The 24,149-nt window shown below is 42.9% G+C and overlaps 1 protein-coding gene across 5 annotated transcripts in view; it reads left to right on the forward strand.

The window, feature by feature from the left end:
• FBXL16 (F-box and leucine rich repeat protein 16) overlaps positions 1-21,904 on the forward strand; it is a 73,432-nt gene extending 51,528 nt beyond the window's left edge. For all 5 annotated transcript variants that reach the window (XM_075830730.1, XM_075830727.1, XM_075830728.1 and 2 more), the window contains exons 3-7: positions 6,307-7,005; positions 18,042-18,550; positions 19,343-19,427; positions 19,891-19,954; positions 20,097-21,904. In XM_075830730.1, coding sequence (XP_075686845.1) covers positions 6,307-7,005; positions 18,042-18,550; positions 19,343-19,427; positions 19,891-19,954; positions 20,097-20,245 — 1,506 coding nt within the window. In that variant the 3' untranslated portion in view covers positions 20,246-21,904. The remainder of the gene's footprint in view (positions 1-6,306; positions 7,006-18,041; positions 18,551-19,342; positions 19,428-19,890; positions 19,955-20,096) is intronic.
• Positions 21,905-24,149: the final 2,245 nt, after the last annotated feature.

A 24,149-nucleotide genomic window follows, 5' to 3' on the forward strand; every position in this document is an offset into this window, starting at 1 on the left:
GCCCGTTGGTACCTGCGATCCAGTACCGTTGCCCGTTGGTACCTGCGATCCAGTACCGTTGCCCGTTGGTACCTGCGATCCAGTACCGTTGCCCGTTGGTACCTGCGATCCAGTACCGTTGCCCGTTGGTACCTGCGATCCAGTACCGTTGCCCGTTGGTACCTGCGATCCAGTACCGTTGCCCGTTGGTACCTGCGATCCAGTACCGTTGTCCGTTGGTACCTGCGATCCAGTACCGTTGCCCGTTGGTACCTGCGATCCCGTACCGCTGCCCGTTGGTACCTGCGATCCCGTACCGCTGCCCGTTGGTACCTGCGATCCAGCACCGCTGCCCGTTGGTACCTGCGATCCAGCACCGCTGCCCGTTGGTACCTGCGATCCAGCACCGCTTCCCATTGGTACCTCCGATCCAGCACCGCTGCCCATTGGTACCTGCGATCCAGTACTGTTGCCCATTGGTACCTGCGATCCAGTACCGTTGCCCATTAGTACCTGCGATCCAGTGCCGTTGCCCATTAGTACCTGCGATCCAGTGCCGTTGCCCATTAACTACACAAATTTATCAGTTTTGTTGGACATAGGGTTAAATGGCCGCAGCCACTACTAGGGGGGGATTAGGAGCTTACTGCATGATGTGTTATTACTGTGCTTAGTATATATACAAAATGCAGAAAAATTATAAGCCCCCCCCCCCCTAGTGGTAGCTGTAAGTAGCCGTTTTATCATTTAATTTTATCTCTGTGCTGGAGATTTGGAGCTCTGTGTCAGAAAAATTGAATTCCGACCTCTATATAGAAATGAATAGGTACAGAATGATTGACTTAAGTATGACATGATCATTAAAGATGGACATTCCTTTTAAAGGGGTTGTCCAGTTTACAAAACCCATTTCCATACACCTCATTAGGGAATTCTGAGTTAATAGAGGGGGGTCCTCTGTTCAGGATTCTCATCTGTTGACCAGAATGGAGAGTGGTTACATGGAGAGTCTCTTGCTGTGGAGGACCTGTCCTGTCCTGCATTACACTGTGCTCTGTGTAATGCCTCCTTTCACCTGTGGGGGCGCTGCAGGGAAATTCAACACTTACTGCCAAGTTTCTTCACAGATTACAGCTGATGGCAGAGTTAATGCAGGAAGCCTATATGTTTGGTGATGATGTGAATATATTTCTCTAGAAAAATTTATCGTATTTCTGAATTCTGTATTGTAGGGTCCAAAAAGTAAAAAAAAAAACACTACGTAAACACAAGCAAAATGGCTGACGGGTGTGTTATGTAGGAGTCCGAGCTTCTCGCTGCAGATCTCTTATTAAGAGACTGAGGAAAAACTGTCAAAATGAATCCACCGCTTGTCGGGTCCTGTAGTCTGGAGCGAGCGGTCCGTTAAAAGCTGCCCTTCTGCCGCCGCACGTTCTACCACAGTATGAAACAAAAGAAATTGCGCTTAAAGGAGAATGACGAAACCATTACTGCACGATCGACATTCAGAAATATTTTTTTCACTGCCTCATTCCCATGTAAAGATCTCGTTGCTTGAAGTAACATCCCTGGAGCCTGTGTTCTCATGACAACACTTCCTGTCTTGTTATAAGGAGATTGTGTGGATATAAATTACCATCTACATCAATGTCCGCCTATTAACATCCGCTATTTCTGATAACTAGTATGTGTACATTGATGTGGATGGTGATTATGATCCATAAAGTGGGGAAGATGAGAAAAATTCTGGCACAAAAGGCGCCAAATTTGTTACGTGTTTAGACCCTTTTACACATGAAAAGAGTCTAGAAAAAGCGCGTGGCTACGAGGAGTCGTAAAATGCACCAGATTTATTAAGGGCGTGTGCCATTTTTTGCCACAAATTATTGATGATCGGTGCACCAGCCATGAAGTGGCGTAAGGAAGAAAAAATGGCTGTCGTGTCTAGCAAGATGCGCCAAAATCACTGTGATAAATTTGGCGCAGTTTCTGCCTGTCTTGCACTATGGGTCTTTAAAGGTGTTGTCCGGACATTTTGTATTGATGGCCTATCCTTAGTATAGATCATCAATATTGGATCGGTGGGGGTCAGACACCCGGGAACCTCCGCCGATCAGCAGATTTCATAATCGCCGCCGCCTCTTGAGTGTTTACCGGGCACAGCGCCGTACACTTCAGTAGCGGCTGTGCCTGAGATTGCAGCTGAGTCCTATAATCCCAGGCACGGCCCCTCCGGATGTGTACGGCGCCGTGCCTGGTAAACACTGAGGAGGCTGCGGCGACTAAATCCACAGCCCATTCAGTCAGCTGATTGGCAGGTGTGACAAGAGTCGGACCCCCACCGATCTTATATTGATGACCTATCCTAAGACTAGGGCGTCAATAAAAAATGTCTGGACAACCCCTTTATAGACCGTATTAATTAATCGGTGCGGCTTGTAAACGGCAGGGGTCCCCCCGCGGTGGGGCTTGTAAGCGGCAGGGGTCCCCCCGCGGTGCGGCTTGTAAGCGGCAGGGGTCCCCCCGCCGTGCGGCTTGTAAGCGGCAGGGGTCCCCCCGCGGTGCGGCTTGTAAGCGGCAGGGGTCCCCCCACGGTGCGGCTTGTAAGCGGCAGGGGTCACCACATGGTGCGGCCTATAAAGTGCAGGGGTCCCCCACGGTGCGGCCTGTAAACTGCAGAGGTTTGTTTTCATGTTGTGTTTTCACTGCCACATTCATCTTTCCTTCCTGCTCTCCTCCCACCTCTTCCTCTCCTCTGACAGTCCACCATCTTCTCTCGGAAGCGCCCACACATTTACGCTCCTGCTGCGGGGTCGGTGATTCTGCAGTGAATAATCGCTCGGCAGGGAACGAGCGGCTGCAACTTGTACGTCCATCTCAGGGCCTAAGAGTCTAATGAGGCTCCAACCAGATCCTATACACCGGGATATATGGACGTGTAACCCAGTAACTTGTCATATAGCCATTATTTACAATATCACACAGGATAGGCTTAGATACATCACCTCAGCAGACAGTATCACAAAGGATAGAATTAGGTACACCAGGTTAGCAGACAGTATCACACAGGATAGGCTTATATACATCAGGCCACACAGGATAGGCTTATATACATCAGGCCACACAGGATAGGCTTATATACATCAGGCCACACAGGATAGGCTTATATACAGCAGATCAGCAGATGGTATCACAAAGGATAGGATTACATACAGCAGATTATCTGACAGTATCACACATGATAGGCTTAGATACAGCAAATCACACAGGATAAGACTAGATATAGCGACTCAGCAGGCATTATCACACGATAGGATTAGATACGATAGGATTAGATACAGCGGCTCAGAAGGTCAGTATCACACATGATAGGATTAGATACACAGCTCAGCAGACAGTATCACACATGATAGGATTAGATGCAGTGGCTCAGCAGACAGTATCACACATGATAGGATTAGAATCACCAGCACAGAAGAACGTATCACACATGATAGGCTTAGATACACCGGTTCAGCAGACTGTATCACACATGATAGGATTAGATACATCAGCTCAGCAGACAGTATCACACATGATAGGATTAGATACATCAGCTCAGTAGACCGTATCACGCATGATAGGATTAGATACACCAGCTTAGCAGACAGTATCACACATAATAGGCTTAGATACAGCGGCTCAGCAAACAGCATGACACATTATAGGCTTAGATACAGTGGCTCAACAGACAGCATCACACATCATAGGATTACACGGTATCACACATGATAGGCTTAGATACACCAGTTCAGCAGACAGTATCACACATAGGATTAGATACAGTGGCTCAGCAGACAGTATCGCGCATGATAGGATTAGATACACCAGCTCAGCACACACCATCACTCATGATAGGATTAGATACAGTGGCTCAGCAGACAGTATCACACATGATAGGATTTGATACCCGGCTTACACAGTATCACACATAATAGGATTAGATACAGCGGCTCAGAAGCGCACTCTCACTGTAGATACATTTATGATAATTGATATTCAGCTCTGAAGTAATTTGCACTGGGGTCTGGTGGTCTCTTCACCTCTGTGCTCCGGTCCTCTCATCCCGAGGTCGGTGCTTGGAAAAGGGTCGTCTGTATGGATCAATGGAAACAGATAATTGCGATTGCCTTGTAATTACGGGGGAGGGGTGCACTTTCTATGCTGTGCGTGTTACCCTGTGATTATCAGATGCATAGGAATGATCCTGCGTTCATCTATCAGCGTGATTATCACACCACTCATCTCCTCAGGTCTCATGTAATGGAGGCGAAAATCATCTCTATTTCTGATGTTATTTACTGCTATCTTTACATCTTTGTAACACAATCTGCAGCGCTGCTTCCTTGTAGGCCTCCTCCTACCCATTAAAATGAGGCGTCTACCATTACTGTGAGATGTTTCCTTTAAAACTTATTGTAAATGACGTTTGCAACATGCAGTACCACTTTTCACCACAGGTGTCAGCAAATAGCTTTATTTTCCACAAATAACAATTAAACAGCTCCTCCCCTTCCTCCTATTCTAGCTGAAATCCAACTTGATCAAAAGTCCAATATTTAAAATGCAATAACATTTGATTGAAGTGTCTCCCAGACATGGCAGACCCCACTTTTTGATAATCAAAAATAGATCTATAAATAGGAACATTTTACAAAATTAGTGGTACAAGTCCTTTAATTCACACACATTTTGAAATGAGTTTTGGTAAATGGCTTTAGCACACTTTTTATTACTGGAGTTTCGTTTGCTGGGGGGGGGGGGGCAAAATAAAAGTTCAAGTCCTGATTTGGGTTTTGGACCCGGTTAGGGAGGGGCAATGAGCCAATAGTGTTAGACTTCCAACGTTTTGGGAAATCTCTGGCTGATAACCTGATCTTTCCCAACGCCCCAGGACAGTCAAATGTGTCCCTTGTGAATGTTCTGCAGTCAACTGTAGTGATCAAAGGGTTAATTGAACCCAGAACATCTGTTTTATGACTCTTCATGAAAAGCGTCTGTTCAGCCTCCGAGCAATAATAGAGAGTATATATTATTCAACCTGTCTGGAGGTAGCAGTATTGATCTGGCGTATCGCTGCTCGCTCCAGGGCTTACTGAAAATAGACTTCTCCCTAGGAATTAATATACTCTGCTACCACTTTAAAAATGGCGCCCATTCCTTCGATGTGGCTTTTTTTTCTTTACCATTATAATTATTGTTTTTATATAATCATTTTATTTTTATTACATGACGCAATTGTAAGTCATTTTTGGGACCTTCACAAAAATTTGCATTCATTCTTATGCCCAAATAGAAAACTCTCACCAGAAAATTGCTGCTCTGACCCCATCGTTAGGGTATCTGCCCGCAGATCTTATATCAGTCTATGCCGCTCAGCACAGCAGTTTCTTAAAGGAAACCTCCTAGTGACAGATTTCCTTTATCTAGACATTGACCTATCCAAGCAAAACTAGTCGGAGCAACTCCATCTGCTAAATAGCCCCCAAAGTGCGAGTCAAGGGATCAGGAGAACTAAGCTCTGTCCCTCGGGACTCTACTTGTTTCTAAGGAGTCAGGACTGTAGGGTCATGTGACCCTTATCAGCTCTTCTGAATGGCTGTGATGAGTCACAGAGGGGAGGGGCTTATGTGGCAAGAGGATTTCCCGTGCCCTGACTGGCACTGTAATGCCAGTGACTACTGCGGTGCATGTTATATGGAAGCTGCTCTAATATAAAGGCAAATATTGCACACGTGAAGTAAACCCTGTGTTATTATATAAGGATTATGGATTATCAGTGCCAACCGGCAGCTCTCTAGCTTTTGTGAGACTACAGCTCCCAACATGCTTGGAAAGCTGTCATGGTTACAAAACAGTTGTAGAGCCCCAGGTTTTCGACTACTACCCTGATCATTACAGTTAGGAAGATATATTTTCAGCACCATGGAGAGCGGACGGCTGGTTACAGGAATGTCCCCGATTCCTGTCTGTGTCCCTGCTGCCGGCTATAATAGATCTAAAGGGATTTTAAAAGGACACTCCATCCACGCTTGATATTAACATGTCCGGTGCAGCAATCATTGACGAGTCACATGGTTATGATATAGTATAAATTAGGGTCTAATAAACCCCCAATTTTGTTATTCTGAATGTCACTCCCATCATGCCTCAGGAGGAAGCACAGATATCCACTCTGCTCATCGTCGCCCCCTGCTGAGTATTCCACTCCATGTCAGTCACATACGTATATTAGATGTATGAGCATTTTATTAAAACTAACCTCTATCTTATCTTTCTTCCTCGTAGCGAGTTGAAAAGATGTCGAATACAACTAACGGAGACACCAAGGCCCAATGTTTGCCGCGGAATGGGCTGGTAAAGATCCCCGGTCCCACCAATGGCCTGGGCTCCGCTAGCATCACCAAAGGGACACCAGCTGTCAAGAACCGCATTTGCCAGCCGCCGTCTGTGCCATCCATCCTAAGTCAAGCCTTTCCCAAGCACCAAGAGCATGTCAACCCTTCAGTGTTACCAATCCTTACCCCTCCCCCGACCCATAGTATCCCACTGGGCCTTAGCCCTGGAGAAGAGAACCCACCAATCCCGTGTGGGCCCTCACTGGACAGAGTCCAGGGTCAGGGAATGGATTGTCACCTGGCCCTTGAAGAAAAGATCCTAAACCGGCTTTTTTGTTATTTTTCAGCATGCGAGAAGTGTGTTCTTGCACAGGTTTGCAAGACGTGGAGACGGGTTTTGTACCAACCAAGGTTCTGGGTGGGCCTGATGCCTGTCCTACATGCCAAGGAACTCTACAATGTCCTACCTACCGGGGAGAAAGAGTTTGTCAATCTGCAGGGATTCGCTGTGCGCGGTTTTGATTCATTCTGTTTGGTCGGGGTGTCAGATTTGGATATCTGTGAGTTCATTGACAACTATCCTCTGTCCAAGAAGGGGGTGAAGTCCGTCAGCCTGAAGCGTTCAACAATCACTGATGCCGGCTTAGAGGTAAAGAAAAGCACTCATCAGACTGATACCACTCAACTATAATACTTCCCCCTATATACAAGAATATAACTACTATAAAACTGCTCCTATATACAAGAATATAACTACTATAATACAGCTCCCTATATACAAGAATATAACTCCTATAATACTGATCCCTATATACAAGAATATAACTACTATAATACTGCCCCCTATATACAAGAATATAACTACTATAATACTGCTCCTATATACAAGAATATAACTACTATAATACTGCTCCCTATATACAAGAATATAACTACTATAATACTGCTCCTATATACAAGAATATAACTACTATAATACTGCCCCCTATATACAAGAATATAACTACTATAACACTGCCCCTATATACAAGAATATAACTACTATAATACTGCTCCTGATACAAGAATATAACTACTATAATACTGCCCCATATACAAGAATATAACTACTATAATACTGCCCCCTATATACAAGAATAGAACTACTATAATACTGCTCCTATATACAAGAATATAACTACTATAATACTGCTCCCTATATACAAGAATATAACTACTATAATACTGCCCCTATATACAAGAATATAACTACTATAATACTGCCCCCTATATACAGGAATATAACTACTATAATACTGCCCCTATATACAAGAATATAACTACTATAATACTGCCCCTATATACAAGAATATAACTACTATAATACTGCCCCTATATACAAGAATATAACTACTATAATACTGCCCCCTATATACAAGAATATAATTACTATAATACTGCTCCCTATATAAAGAATATAACTACTATAATACTGCTCCTATATACAAGAATATAACTAATATAATACTGCTCCTATATACGAGAATATAACTACTATAATACTGCCCCTATATACAATAATATAACTACTATAATACTGCCCCCTATATACAAGAATATAACTAATATAATACTGCTCCTATATACAAGAATATAACTACTATAATACTGCCTCCTATATACAAGAATATACCTACTATAATACTGCCCCTATATACAAGAATATAACTACTATAATACTGCCCCTATATACAAGAATATAACTACTATAATACTGCCCCTATATACAAGAATATAACTACTATAATACTGCCCCCTATATACAAGAATATAATTACTATAATACTGCTCCCTATATAAAGAATATAACTACTATAATACTGCTCCTATATACAAGAATATAACTAATATAATACTGCTCCTATATACGAGAATATAACTACTATAATACTGCCCCTATATACAATAATATAACTACTATAATACTGCCCCCTATATACAAGAATATAACTAATATAATACTGCTCCTATATACAAGAATATAACTACTATAATACTGCCTCCTATATACAAGAATATAACTACTATAATACTGCCCTCTATATACAAGAATATAACTACTATAATACTGCCCCTATATACAAGAATATAACTACTATAATACTGCCCCTATATACAAGAATATAACTACTATAATACTGCCCCTATATACAAGAATATAACTACTATAATACTGCCCCCTATATACAATAATATAACTACTATAATACTGCCCCTATATACAAGAATATAACTACTATAATACTGCCCCCTATATACAATAATATAACTACTATAATACTGCCCCTATATACAATAATATAACTACTATAATACTGCCCCCTATATACAAGAATATAACTAATATAATACTGCTCCTATATACAAGAATATAACTACTATAATACTGCCCCTATATACAAGAATATAACTACTATAATACTGCCCCCTATATACAATATAACTACTATAACACTGCCCCTATATACAAGAATATAACTACTATAATACTGCTCCTGATACAAGAATATAACTACTATAATACTGTCCCATATACAAGAATATAACTACTATAATACTGCCCCCTATATACAAGAATATAACTACTATAATACTGCCCCTATATACAAGAATATAACTACTATAATACTGCTCCTATATACAAGAATATAACTACTATAATACTGCCCCCTATATACAAGAATATAACTACTATAATACTGCCCCCTATATACAAGAATATAACTACTATAATACTGCTCCTATATACAAGAATATAACTAATATAATACTGCTCCTATATACAAGAATATGAGGAAAAGAAAAAACAAAAACCTGGTAAAAAAGGCACTCGGCTCAATAAAGTCGCAATTTAATTATCAAAAGTTTATTAATATATATGTAAAATTATGCAATCTTGCACAAAAACCTACAAACAGACATCACAAACCCGGCCGGGTAATGAATGGCAAAGAAATCAGTTTTAAGAAAAATTCTCATTTAGCATGGCCATATAACAAATAGTATCAAGTAATAAGTTACTTCAATACAGGCCACACAAGTGGATGAATCAGATACAATGTAGTGAGTGGAGGCAACATACTAACCAAGGTAATTTACAAATGACATAACATCCATGGATATAAGCGATCCTGCTGATCAGATAGCAGTATACAGATGGACTTACTAGCAAGGATATACATGCAATGAACCCATAGAGCACATGAATAGATCGAATCCCCTCCTGGGACAAGCAAACATGCATGAGACTTGGACGTAGCACATGATGAATGGACGGAAAGCTGGGAAGCTGCGCACTCCTGCACTCCTGCCCTCCTATTTGGAGTTAAGACTCCTTTGAGCTGGACACAAGGATATTTCATCTAAGTGTGAACCTTACTGGCAATACAAGCTGTCAAAGCTGGGAAACGCATTGCTAGCACTTGCCCTGCTGTGGAGGATACGGCTCTGACTTGCCACTCCCTGCTTTTGCTTGTCCCAGGAGGGGATTCGGTCCTGTGGACTCTCGCATGTTGGAGTGTCGACACACCTGCTGCATGATTATCTTTCCCTGTGCTGGGAGGTTACAGAGGAACGGCACGGAGTGGACAGATCTCTATCTGCTGTCTGCAGTTACTTTACACTGGAGCTTTGAGGAGACACCAGAGTTTTATCTTCTCATGGAGTGACCTGTTCGTTTTCATCTGTAGAGAACCCTATGGACTTCCACATATACTACCTACTGATAAGTATATACTCTTGCATCTATTCATGTGCTCTATGGGTTCATTGCATGTATATCCTTGCTAGTAAGTCCATCTGTATACTGCTATCTGATCAGCAGGATCGCTTATATCCATGGATGTTATGACCTTGGTTAGTATGTTGCCTCCACTCACTACATTGTATCTGATTCATCCACTTGTGTGGCCTGTATTGAAGTAACTTATTACTTGATACTATTTGTTATATGGCCATGCTAAATGAGAATTTTTCTTAAAACTGATTTCTTTGCCATTCATTACCCGGCCGGGTTTGTGATGTCTGTTTGTAGGTTTTTGTGCAAGATTGCATAATTTTACATATATATTAATAAACTTTTGATAATTAAATTGCGACTTTATTGAGCCGAGTGCCTTTTTTACCAGGTTTTTGTTTTTTCTTTTCCTCACATTTCCATGTCTGGTTGGCACCGTATATAGATATATATATTTACATATACTGAGCTCTTTAGTCCAGAGATCATTGTTCTTTTTGTTTATATATACATGAATATAACTACTATAATACCGCTCCTATATACAAAAATATAACTACTATAATACTGCTCCTATATACAAGAATATAACTACTATAATACTGTCTCCTATATACAAGACTATAACTACTATAATACTGCCCCCTATGTACAAGAATATAACTACTATAATACTATCCCCTATATACAAGAATATAACTACTATAATACTGCTCCTATATACAGGAATATAACTACTATAATACTGCCCCTATATACAAGAATATAACTACTATAATACTGCCCCTATATACAAGAATATAACTACTATAATACTGCTCCCTATATACAAGAATATAACTACTATAATACTGCTCCCTATATACAAGAATATAACTACTATAATACCGCTCCTATATACAAAAATATAACTACTATAACACTGCCCACTATATACAATAATACTGCTCCTATATACAAGAATATAACTACTATAATACTGCCCCCTATATACAAGAATATAACTACTATAATACTGCCCCCTATATACAAGAATATAACTACTATAATACTGCCCCCTATATACAAGAATATAACTACTGTAATACTGTCCCCTATATACAAGAATATAACTACTATAATACTGTCCCTATATACAAGAATATAACTACTGTAATACTGTCTCCTATATACAGGAATATAATTACTATAATACTGCCTCCTATATACAAGAATATAACTACTATAATACCCGCTATATACAAGAATATAACTACTATAATACTGCCCCTATATACAAGAATATAAGTACTATAATACTGCCCCCTATATACAAGAATATAACTACTATAATACCGCCCCCTATGTACAAGAATATAACTACTATACTACCGGCCCCTATATACAAGACTATAACTACTATAATACTGCCCCCTATATGCAAGAATATACTACTATAATACTGCCCCCTATATACAAGAATATAACTACTATAATACTGACCCTTATATACAAGAATATAACTACTATAATACTGCCCCCTATATACAAGAATATAACTACTATAATACTGCTCCTATATACAAGAATATAACTACTATAATACTGCCCCCTATATACAAGATTAGAATTACTATAACACTGCCCCTATATACAAGAGTATAACTACAATAATACTGCTCCTATATACAAGAATATAACTACTATAATACTGCCCCCTATATACAAGAATATAACTACTATAATACTGCTCCTATATACAAGAATATAACTACTATAATACTGCCCCCTATATACAAGAATATAACTACTATAATACTGCCCCTATATACAAGAATATAACTACTATAATACTGCTTCTATATACAAGAATATAATTACTATAATACTGCCCCTATATACAAGAATATAACTACTATAATACTGCCCCCTATATACAAGAATATAACTACTATAATACTGCCCCCTATATACAAGAATATAACTACTATAATACTGCCGCTATATACAAGAATATAACTACTATAATACTGCCCCTATATACAAGATTATAACTACTATAATACTGCCCCTATATACAAGAGCATAACTATAATAATACTGCTCCTATATACAAGAATATATTTACTATAATACTGCTCCTATATACAAGCATATAACTACTATAATACTGCCCCCTATATACAAGAATATGTTCTCTTGTACAGATCATTTATACTACACCACACAGGAGAGCTGACAGATCCTCTATACTACACCACACGGGAGAGCTGACAGATCCTCTCTACTACACCACACGGGAGTGCTGACAGCTCCTCTATACTACACCACACAGGAGAGCTGACAGATCCTCTATACTACACCACACAGGAGAGCTGACAGCTCCTCTATACTACACCACACAGGAGAACTGACAGATCCTCTATACTACACCACACAGGAGAACTGACAGATCCTCTATACTACACCACACAGGAGAGCTGACAGATCCTCTATACCACACCACACAGGAGAGCTGACAGCACCTCTATACTACACAGGAGAACTGACAGCTCCTCTATACTACACAACACAGGAGAGCTGACAGCACCTCTATACTACACAGGAGAACTGACAGATCCTCTATACTACACCACACGGGAGAGCTGACAGATCCTCTCTACTACACCACACAGGAGAGCTGACAGCTCCTCTATACTACACCACACAGGAGAGCTGACAGATCCTCTATACTACACCACACAGGAGAGCTGACAGCTCCTCTATACTACACCACACAGGAGAGCTGACAGCTCCTCTATACTACACCACACAGGAGAGCCGACAGATCCTCTATACTACACCACACAGGAGAGCCGACAGATCCTCTATACTACACCACACAGGAGAGCCGACAGATCCTCTATACTACACCACACAGGAGAGCTGACAGATCCTCTATAGTACACCACACAGGAGAACTGACAGCTCCCCTATACTACACCACACAGGAGAGCTGCCAGCTCCTCTATACTACACCACACAGGAGAGCTGACAGATCCTCTATACTACACCACACAGGAGACCTGACCGCTCCTCTATACTACACCACACAGGAGAGCTGCCAGCTCCTCTATACTACACCTCACAGGAGAGCTGACAGCTCCTCTACTACACCACACAGGAGAACTGACAGCTCCTCTATACTACACCACACAGGAGAACCGACAGCTCCTCTATACTACACCACACAGGAGAGCTGACAGCTCCTCTATGCTTCACCACACAGGAGAGCTGACAGCTCCTCTTTACTACACCACACAGGAGAGCTGACAGCTCCTCTATGCTACACCACACAGGAGAACTGACAGATCCTCTATACTACACCACACAGGAGAACTGACAGATCCTCTATACTACACCACACAGGAGAACTGACAGATCCTCTATACTACACCACACAGCGGAGCTGACAGATCCTCTATACTACACCACACAGCAGAGCTGACAGATCCTCTATACTACACCACACAGGAGAGCCGACAGCTCCTCTATACTACATCACAGGAGAACTGACAGCTCCTCTATACTACACCACACAGGAGAGCTGACAGCTCCTCTATACTACACCACACAGGAGAACTGACAGCTCCTCTATACTACACCACACAGGAGAACTGACAGATCCTCTATACTACACCACACAGGAGAGCTGACAGATCCTCTATACTACACCACACAGGAGAGCTGACAGATCCTCTATACTACACCACACAGGAGAGCTGACAGATCCTCTATACTACACCACACAGGAGAGCTGACAGCTCCTCTTTACTACACCACACAGGAGAGCTGACAGCTCCTCTATGCTACACCACACAGGAGAACTGACAGATCCTCTATACTACACCACACAGGAGAACTGACAGATCCTCTATACTACACCACACAGGAGAACTGACAGATCCTCTATACTACACCACACAGCGGAGCTGACAGATCCTCTATACTACACCACACAGCAGAGCTGACAGATGCTCTATACTACACCACACAGGAAAGCTGACAGCTCCTCTATACTACACCACACAGGAGAACTGACAGCTCCTCTATACTACACCACACAGGAGAGCTGACAGCTCCTCTATACTACACCACACAGGAGAACTGACAGCTCCTCTATACTACACCACACAGGAGAACTGACAGATCCTCTATACTACACCACACAGGAGAACTGACAGATCCTCTATACTACACCACACAGGAGAGCTGACAGATCCTCTATACTACACCACACAGGAGAACTGACAGATCCTCTATACTACACCACACAGGAGAGCTGACAGATCCTCTATACCACACCACACAGGAGAGCTGACAGCACCTCTATACTACACAGGAGAACTGACAGCTCCTCTATACTACACAACACAGGAGAGCTGACAGCACCTCTATACTACACAGGAGAACTGACAGATCCTCTATGCTACACCACACGGGAGAGCTGACAGATCCTCTCTACTACACCACACAGGAGTGCTGACAGCTCCTCTATACTACACCACACAGGAGAGCTGACAGATCCTCTATACTACACCACACAGGAGAGCTGACAGCTCCTCTATACTACACCACACAGGAGAACTGACAGATCCTCTATACTACACCACACAGGAGAGCCGACAGATCCTCTATACTACACCACACAGGAGAGCCGATAGCTCCTCTACTACACCACACAGGAGAGCCGACAGATCCTCTATACTACACCACACAGGAGAGCTGACAGATCCTCTATACTACACCACACAGGAGAACTGACAGCTCCCCTATACTACACCACACAGGAGACCTGACCGCTCCTCTATACTACACCACACAGGAGAGCTGACAGCTCCTCTATACTACACCACACAGGAGAGCTGACAGCTCCTCTATACTACACCACACAGGAGAGCTGACAGCTCCTCTATACTACACCACACAGGAGAGCTGACAGCTCCTCTATACTACACCACACAGGAGAGCTGACAGCTCCTCTATACTACACCTCACAGGAGAGCCGACAGCTCCTCTATACTACACCACACGGGAGAGCTGACAGCTCCTCTATACTACACCACACAGGAGAGCCGACAGATCCTCTATACTACACCACACAGGAGAGCCGATAGCTCCTCTACTACACCACACAGGAGAGCCGACAGATCCTCTATACTACACCACACAGGAGAGCTGACAGATCCTCTATACTACACCACACAGGAGAACTGACAGCTCCCCTATACTACACCACACAGGAGACCTGACCGCTCCTCTATACTACACCACACAGGAGAGCTGACAGCTCCTCTATACTACACCACACAGGAGAGCTGACAGCTCCTCTATACTACACCTCACAGGAGAGCTGACAGCTCCTCTATACTACACCACAGAGGAGAACTAACAGCTCCTCTATACTACACCACACAGGAGAACCGACAGCTCCTCTATACTACACCACACAGGAGAGCTGACAGCTCCTCTTTACTACACCACACAGGAGAGCTGACAGCTCCTCTATGCTACCCCACACAGGAGAACTGACAGATCCTCTATACTACACCACACAGGAGAACTGACAGATCCTCTATACTACACCACACAGGAGAACTGACAGATCCTCTATACTACACCAATAGGAGAACTGACAGATCCTCTATACTACACCACACAGCGGAGCTGACAGATCCTCTATACTACACCACACAGCAGAGCTGACAGATCCTCTATACTACACCACACAGGAGAGCCGACAGCTCCTCTATACTACATCACAGGAGAACTGACAGATGCTCTATACTACACCACACAGGAAAGCTGACAGCTCCTCTATACTACACCACACAGGAGAACTGACAGCTCCTCTATATTACACCACACAGGAGAGCTGACAGCTCCTCTATACTACACCACACAGGAGAGCTGACAGCTCCTCTATACTACACCACACAGGAGAGCTGACAGCTCCTCTATACTACACCACACAGGAGAACTGACAGCTCCTCTATACTACACCACACTGGAGAGCTGACAGATCCTCTATGCTACACTACACAGGAGAACTGACAGCTCCTCTATACTACACCACACAGGAGAGCTGACAGCTCCTCTATACTACACCACACAAGAGAACTGACAGCTCCTCTATACTACACCACACAGGAGAGCTGACAGCTCATCTATACTACACCACACAGGAGAGCTGACAGATCCTCTATACTACACCACACAGGAGAGCTGACAGATCCTCTATACTACACCACACAGGAGAGCCGACAGATCCTCTATACTACACCACACAGGAGAGCTGACAGATCCTCTATACTGCACCACACAGGAGAGCTGACAAATCCTCTATACTACACCACACAGGAGAGCTGACAGATCCTCTATACTACACCACACAGGAGAACTGACAGCTCCCCTATACTACACCACACACGAGAGCTGACAGCTCCTCTATACTACACCACACAGGAAAGCTGACCGCTCCTCTATACTACACCACACAGGAGAGCTGACAGCTCCTCTATACTACACCACACAGGAGAGCTGACAGCTCCTCTATACTACACCTCACAGGAGAGCCGACAGCTCCTCTATACTATACCACACACAGGAGAGCCGACAGCTCCTCTATACTACACCACACAGGAGAGCCGACAGCTCCTCTATACTACACCACACAGGAGAGCCGACAGATCCTCTATACTACACCACACAGGAGAGCCGACAGATCCTCTATACTACACCACACAGGAGAGCCGACAGATCCTCTATACTACACCACACAGGAGAGCCGACAGATCCTCTATACTACACCACACAGGAGAGCTGACAGATCCTCTATACTACACCACACAGGAGAGCTGACAGCTCCTCTATACTACACCACACAGGAGAGCTGACAGCTCCTCTATACTACACCACACAGGAGAGCTGACAGATCCTCTATACTACACCACACAGGAGAGTTGACAGCTCCTCTATACTACACACAGGAGAGCTGACAGCTCCTCTATACTACACCACACAGGAGAGCCGACAGCTCCTCTATACTACACCACACAGGAGAGCTGACAGCTCCTCTATACTACACCACACAGGAGAGCTGACAGCTCCTCTATACTACACCACACAGGAGAGCTGACAGCTCCTCTATACTACACCACACAGGAGAGCTGACAGATCCTCTATACTACACCACACAGGAGAGTTGACAGCTCCTCTATACTACACACAGGAGAGCTGACAGCTCCTCTATACTACACCACACAGGAGAGCCGACAGCTCCTCTATACTACACCACACAGGAGAGCTGACAGCTCCTCTATACTACACCACACAGGAGAGCTGACAGATCCTCTATACTACATCACACAGGAGAACTGACAGCTCCTCAATACTACACCACACAGGAGGGCTGACAGATCCTCTATACTACACCACACAGGAGAACCGACAGCTCCTCAATACTACACCACACAGGAGAGCTGACATCTCCTCTATACTACACCACACAGGAGAGCTGACAGATCCTCTATACTACACCACACAGGAGAGCTGACAGATTGTTTTTAAAGTTTAAATTGGTTGTATCAAATAAATATTTTATGTTTAATATGTTTTTTTATGATTTTCAAGATGTCTGCTTGCTGTCAGTGAATATGAATTTATTGTTTACTTCCAAATTTATAAAAATATGTCCTGTTCATGTGAAACATACAGATGCTGTACAATTATCAGACATCCTTTTGAATGACAGCAAGCAAAGATCTTGAAAATTTAGAGGAAATGATCCAAAAAGGAAATTGGAAAATGTTATTATTTTCTTAATCTTTATTAGCTGGATATTATTGCTGATATGATATTATTTTCTATAAGTTGTTTCCATGTTTCCCCAGGTGATGCTGGAGCAGATGCAGGGGGTGATCAGGCTGGAGCTGTCCGGTTGTAACGACTTCACGGAGGCTGGATTGTGGTCTAGCTTACATGGACGCATCACTTCTCTGAGCGTCAGTGACTGTATAAATGTGGCTGATGACGCCGTAGCGGCCATCTCCCAGCTCCTTCCCAACCTGGGCGAGCTGAACCTCCAGGCCTACCATGTAACGGACACAGCGCTGGCTTACTTTACTGCCAAACAGGGCCGAGCCACACATACACTGCGCCTCCACTCCTGCTGGGAGATCACCAACCATGGTGTGGTCAATGTGGTCCACAGTCTGCCCAACCTGACTGTCCTCAGCCTTTCTGGGTGCTCCAAAGTGACAGACGATGGAGTGGAACTGGTGGCCGAAAACCTGAGAAGACTACGAGGACTGGACCTGTCATGGTGCCCTAGACTCACGGATACAGCACTGGAGTATATTGCATGTGACCTGCACAAGCTGGAGGAGCTCGTTCTTGATAGGTGGGTGGTGAATTGGATATAGTTGTCACTCAAACTATGTGAGCACAAGGAACCCTAAAAAGGGGTAGAGAACCGACTGAGGTACCGCGTGGAGGGGCTGGAGAAAGCGCTCTTCAGTAGTACCCCAGCCATAGGAGCTGTGTTGGTGCCCAACTTTGAGCACCAGGTTAGGCGATCCCGCAGTTCCTGAGAGTTGGCGCACTTGAGTGGTGTCCTGCTTAACTACATGGTGGTATCAGATCACTAATGGAAGCAGAGCTGGAGATCTTCCTCCACCGAACACCTTCCAGGTATCTCCTTCGTCAACCATGAGCCATTTTCATCTCGGGGATCCCTTAAGACCCCATAGTGGGACCTTGACGTTCCTTAGATGTCACATTGATAACTAGCATAGGACAGGTTATTCTCGTCACAGTGGCAGCAGTGGTCTTAGTTCTATGTTTGGACTAGAAGAACCTGATAATGAAATGTTCTCTGGGTCCATCTCACCTCCCCATTAACCCTTGTCTGATCTCTCCAAATCTCTGTGACTTGCAGTACCACGTTCCACCACTGTTGATAGTGTAAACAGTCATAGGAATCAGTGCAATAGCGCCCCCCTGGCACTAATCTATGTTACACAATCTATTTCTCATGTAAACTGATTGTAAAATACAGTGTCTGCAGTACAACATCCCCAGCACCACAGGACCAGGATTACTGCGGGTATGTATAACTGGCAGCGGGCTGGGGGTGAATGAAGGATATAATTCGCTCATGGGATGTTGTGCTGAACTTTGTTGTTCTCCTCAGGTGTGTACGGATCACAGACACTGGACTCAGCTACCTGTCCACAATGTCGGCGCTCCGCAGTCTGTACCTCCGCTGGTGCTGCCAGGTAAAATATAGGTGGCCCTGTGCAGTGTAATGTCCATGTTCAGTGTCTTACTGTATTGTTTCTATTGTCCTGAGATCTTTGATACTGTCTGCTGAGCCAATGTATCTAATCCTATCCTGTGTGATACTGTCTGCTGAGCTGTGTATCTAATCCTATCCTGTGTGATACTGTCTGCTGAGCTGTGTATCTAATCCTATCCTGTGTGATACTGTCTGCTGAGCCATGTATCTAAGCTTATCATGTGTGATAATGTCTGCTGAGCCATGTATCTAAGCCTATCATGTGTGATACTGTCTGCTGAGCCATGTATTTAAGCCTATCATGTGTGATACTGTCTGCTGAGCCGTGTATCTAATCCTATCATGTGTGATACTGTCTGCTGAGCTGTGTATCTAAGCCTATCATGTGTGATACTCTCAATAAAAGATGAATCTGATGACTGAACAATCACCTTCCGTTGCAGGTGCAGGATTTCGGTCTGAAACATCTCCTGGGGATGAAAAGTTTACGTCTCTTATCTCTGGCCGGTGAGTTTATAACTTATTACTCTATTTGATGTTTGGTTTGATGTAGAAGACTGGATGTTGGTGGTTGTTGTACTCAGACAAGTGAAGTAGTCAGAGGTAAATCCTTGTGGAGATCCTGAACCTTCCTCATGTCTCCCTCTAGGTTGTCCTCTACTCACCACCACTGGCCTTTCGGGTCTCGTCCAACTACAGGACCTAGAAGAACTGGAATTAACCAACTGTCCTGGTGCCACTCCTGAGCTCTTCAAATATTTCTCCCAGCACCTGCCTCGTTGCGTGGTGATCGAGTAACCAGCAGGAGTCAAGTGTTCAAAAATATTCGAGCCGTATCCTCCGAAACCATTCCCAGCACTGACCATCCGATCGGAGACTTTGGCTGCGGGAGTTTGACCCCCAAGTCATTGATTTGCTGACAAAGCAAAGAGAGCAAGATCCTGGGAGATAATTCACACTCCGGTTTGTGAAGACCTCATTCCATGTCCCGAAGTCCGGGCTGTATGATTTCCCACGCCTCATCTCTTGTCTTCTCTGTCGTGGATTGATACTCACAACAAGTAGAGCCGGCTCCCATCCGAAACCCCATCGATGTTCTCTCTACCAGGATTCTATGGTGTGAGGTGGAGTACAGCACATTGTGGAGTGTTGCTCCCAGTTCCAGTGGTGGTCCTCCATATTTTGGTTCCTAATGCTTTAGAAGATGATTATTTTTGGTTGTTCGAGTCTGGATTTTTTTTTTGTATCCTAAATTTGGAGAAAGATCAACAAATCGGAATACCAGCGACGTGAAGAGTTTTTGCTTGTGGTGTTTCTTCAAGTTATGGAAAGTTCATTAGAAAGGTTCCGCATGGCTGTTGAAATGTCGTAACTCCACCGTATGGCGTCCATCCAGATGGAGTAGTTGGAAAGATCCATGGAGACCTGTCCCGTACCACAATCCCCTGTCGCCCTTTTCTACACAACCTCCAGTCTATATATATATCGTGTGGACATTTCCAACATCTGCCTGTGGCTACTCCTCGCTCAACGTTTCAATATCTTGTCCTACAGGAACGACCCTCGTTTTTGTGATGTGAGAGTCTTATGGGAGCTGTGGTGGCGGCACATCAAGAGAACCCTTTGATTTGGTCAAGGCATTCGATAAAAGTGATGGCGGATCGCCAAAGGTCCATTATGTTGAGCTGATTGCCTTCAACTTTCTACACGTGACCACAAACCAGAAGATCGTGATTGCCATTGGGTGGTCATCGTGCCGTATCTTCATGGATGTTGGTGCCACCATTTAGGGTAGACTCTATGATGTGGTGTAGATACTGATCAGAGGGACATCAGGCAGGAGAGACCTTGTATGAACCATTGCTTGGATGGAGAGGGGCTCCATCCCTCGTACATCTTCCCGGCTTGCCCTAGTGCCTGTACATTATTGCTGTTGCTCGATTCACTGCTTTCATCAAGGTGGAGGACATTACTGTTCATCTCTTCCCTCCACGACCGGTCCCCCAGAAGACCAGGGAGAAGCAGTGCGGTCTTTCTAATGACATTTGTGCTTTTTGACGCCATTGTTCCGAGGAACCGTGAGATGTCACTTGGATGACGTGATAGTAAAAAGGAAGCTTCAGGGGTTCACATACAATCAGATATTCCTTTTCGGTTCTCTGTTGCCGTCTCGTACTGTCTCTGTCCATCTATGATTCCCCAGGGTCTCTCTAGGAATCTCCTTTTCTCCTCTCATCCTATCTCTCTCTCATTTTCCCATATAACACATTGTCTCTATGTATGCGTGTCCCATGTTCTGGCCCATCCCCCGCATGTTTCTTTCCTTCTGTCTCTTTTTCGGACTCTTCTCATTTCTGGAGAGCACTATCTATGGAACAATCTTGTGCTGTTTTTTCACCATGCTTTAAATATATTAAAATATATAAGAATTCCAAGTTTTCATCCAGAGGAACATGACCGCTCGTCTCCGTCTCATCAATTTATTCATTTATTCTACTGATTTCTCCGGCAGTAGGAAAGTGGTGGGACAATCCAGTCCTGATGCCGCCACTTGTACTAATAGACACATCCAGACACTTTATTCAGCCTAATATGATGGGTTATATTATATGGTACAATTATTTGGGCACTATTATTTATAGACTTTATGAAAATTATTTGGGCACTGTATGGCACTATTATTTATAGACTTTAGGACAATTATTTGGGCACTGTATGGCACTATTATTTATAGACTACGACAATTATTTGGGCACTGTATGGCGCTATTTATAGACTTTACGACACAATTATTTGGGCACTGTATGGCACTAGTATTTATAGACTATATGGCAATTATTTGGTGACTATGGCACTATTATTTATAGACTTTATGACAATTATTTGGGCACTGTATGGCACTATTATTTATATACTTTGACAATTATTTGGGCACTGTATGGCACTTTTATTTATAGACTTTATGACAATTATTTGGGCACTGTATGGCACTATTATTTATAGACTACGACAATTATTTGGGCACTGTATGGCACTTTTATTTATAGACTTTATGACAATTATTTGGGGACTGTATGGCACTATTATTTATAGACTTTAGGACAATTATTTGGGCACTGTATGGCACTATTATTTATAGACTTTAGGACAATTATTTGGGCACTGTATGGCACTATTATTTATAGACTACGACAATTATTTGGGCACTGTATGGCACTATTATTTATAGACTCTATGGCAATTATTTGGGGACTGTATGGCACTATTATTTATAGACTTTAGGACAATTATTTGGGCACTGTATGGCGCTATTTATAGACTTTACGACACAATTATTTGGGCACTGTATGGCACTAGTATTTATAGACTATATGGCAATTATTTGGGGACTGTATGGTACTATTATTTATAGACTTTATGGCAATTATTTGGGGACTATGGCACTATTATTTATATACTTTGACAATTATTTTGGCACTGTATAGCACTATTTATAGACTTTATGACAATTATTTGGGCACTGTATGGCACTATTATTTATAGACTACGACAATTATTTGGGGACTGTATGGCACTATTATTTATAGACTTTATGACACAATTATTTGGGGACTGTATGGCACTATTATTTATAGACTTTAGGACAATTATTTGGGGACTGTATGGCACTATTATTTATAGACTTTAGGACAATTATTTGGGCACTGTATGGTACTATTATTTATAGACTACGACAATTATTTGGGGACTGTATGGCACTATTATTTATAGACTTTATGACACAATTATTTGGGGACTGTATGGCACTATTATTTATAGACTTTAGGACAATTATTTGGGCACTGTATGGCACTATTATTTATAGACTTTATGACACAATTATTTGGGGACTGTATGGCGCTATTTATAGACTTTACGACACAATTATTTGGGCACTGTATGGCACTAGTATTTATAGACTTTATGGCAATTATTTGGGGACTGTATGGCACTATTATTTATAGACTTTATGGCAATTATTTGGGGACTGTATGGCAATATTATTTATAGACTTTATGGCAATTATTTGAGGACTGTATGGCAGTATAATTTATAGACTATGTGGTGCTGTTATTTTGGGACTGCAGCCTTATTATTTGGGTGCCATTGTGAACTATTATTTTGGCACTGCATGACGCGGTTATTTAGCCACTTTGCGGCAGTATTATTTGGGACTGTGTAAGGACTTTATGGCATAAGTTGAGGCATTAATATGGGGAGTGTATGACGCTATTATGTGAACAGTGACACTTATTAAGGTACTGTATATCAGCGTTATTTAGGAACTATTTGAGGACTGTCTGACAGTACGAGATGGAATGCAACTATTATTTGAGGACTGTTTGGTGGTATTGTTTGGGCAGTGAATAGGAGTATTATTTGGACATTGTATGGCATTTTTATTCTAGGGTTATTTGTCACTGTTATTTGGGTGACTCCATGGCATTAGCATTTGCGGACTGTTTAGCGGTATTATGTGGACGGTTTGTGGCGATATTATTTGAGGACTGTTTGGCACTGCCACTTAGCTACATACTTAATGCTTGCAAGTGGAGAGATTTCAGAATGTTAGAGGGTATGTGCACCCCCTCAGTCCTCCTGACTGTTCGGAGAGGGCTGGAAGAAGCATTACCCCACATGACACCGTTTCTTTTGGCCTATG

Source organism: Rhinoderma darwinii, chromosome 6, assembly GCF_050947455.1.
Source record: "Rhinoderma darwinii isolate aRhiDar2 chromosome 6, aRhiDar2.hap1, whole genome shotgun sequence".
Taxonomy (NCBI): domain Eukaryota; kingdom Metazoa; phylum Chordata; class Amphibia; order Anura; family Rhinodermatidae; genus Rhinoderma; species Rhinoderma darwinii.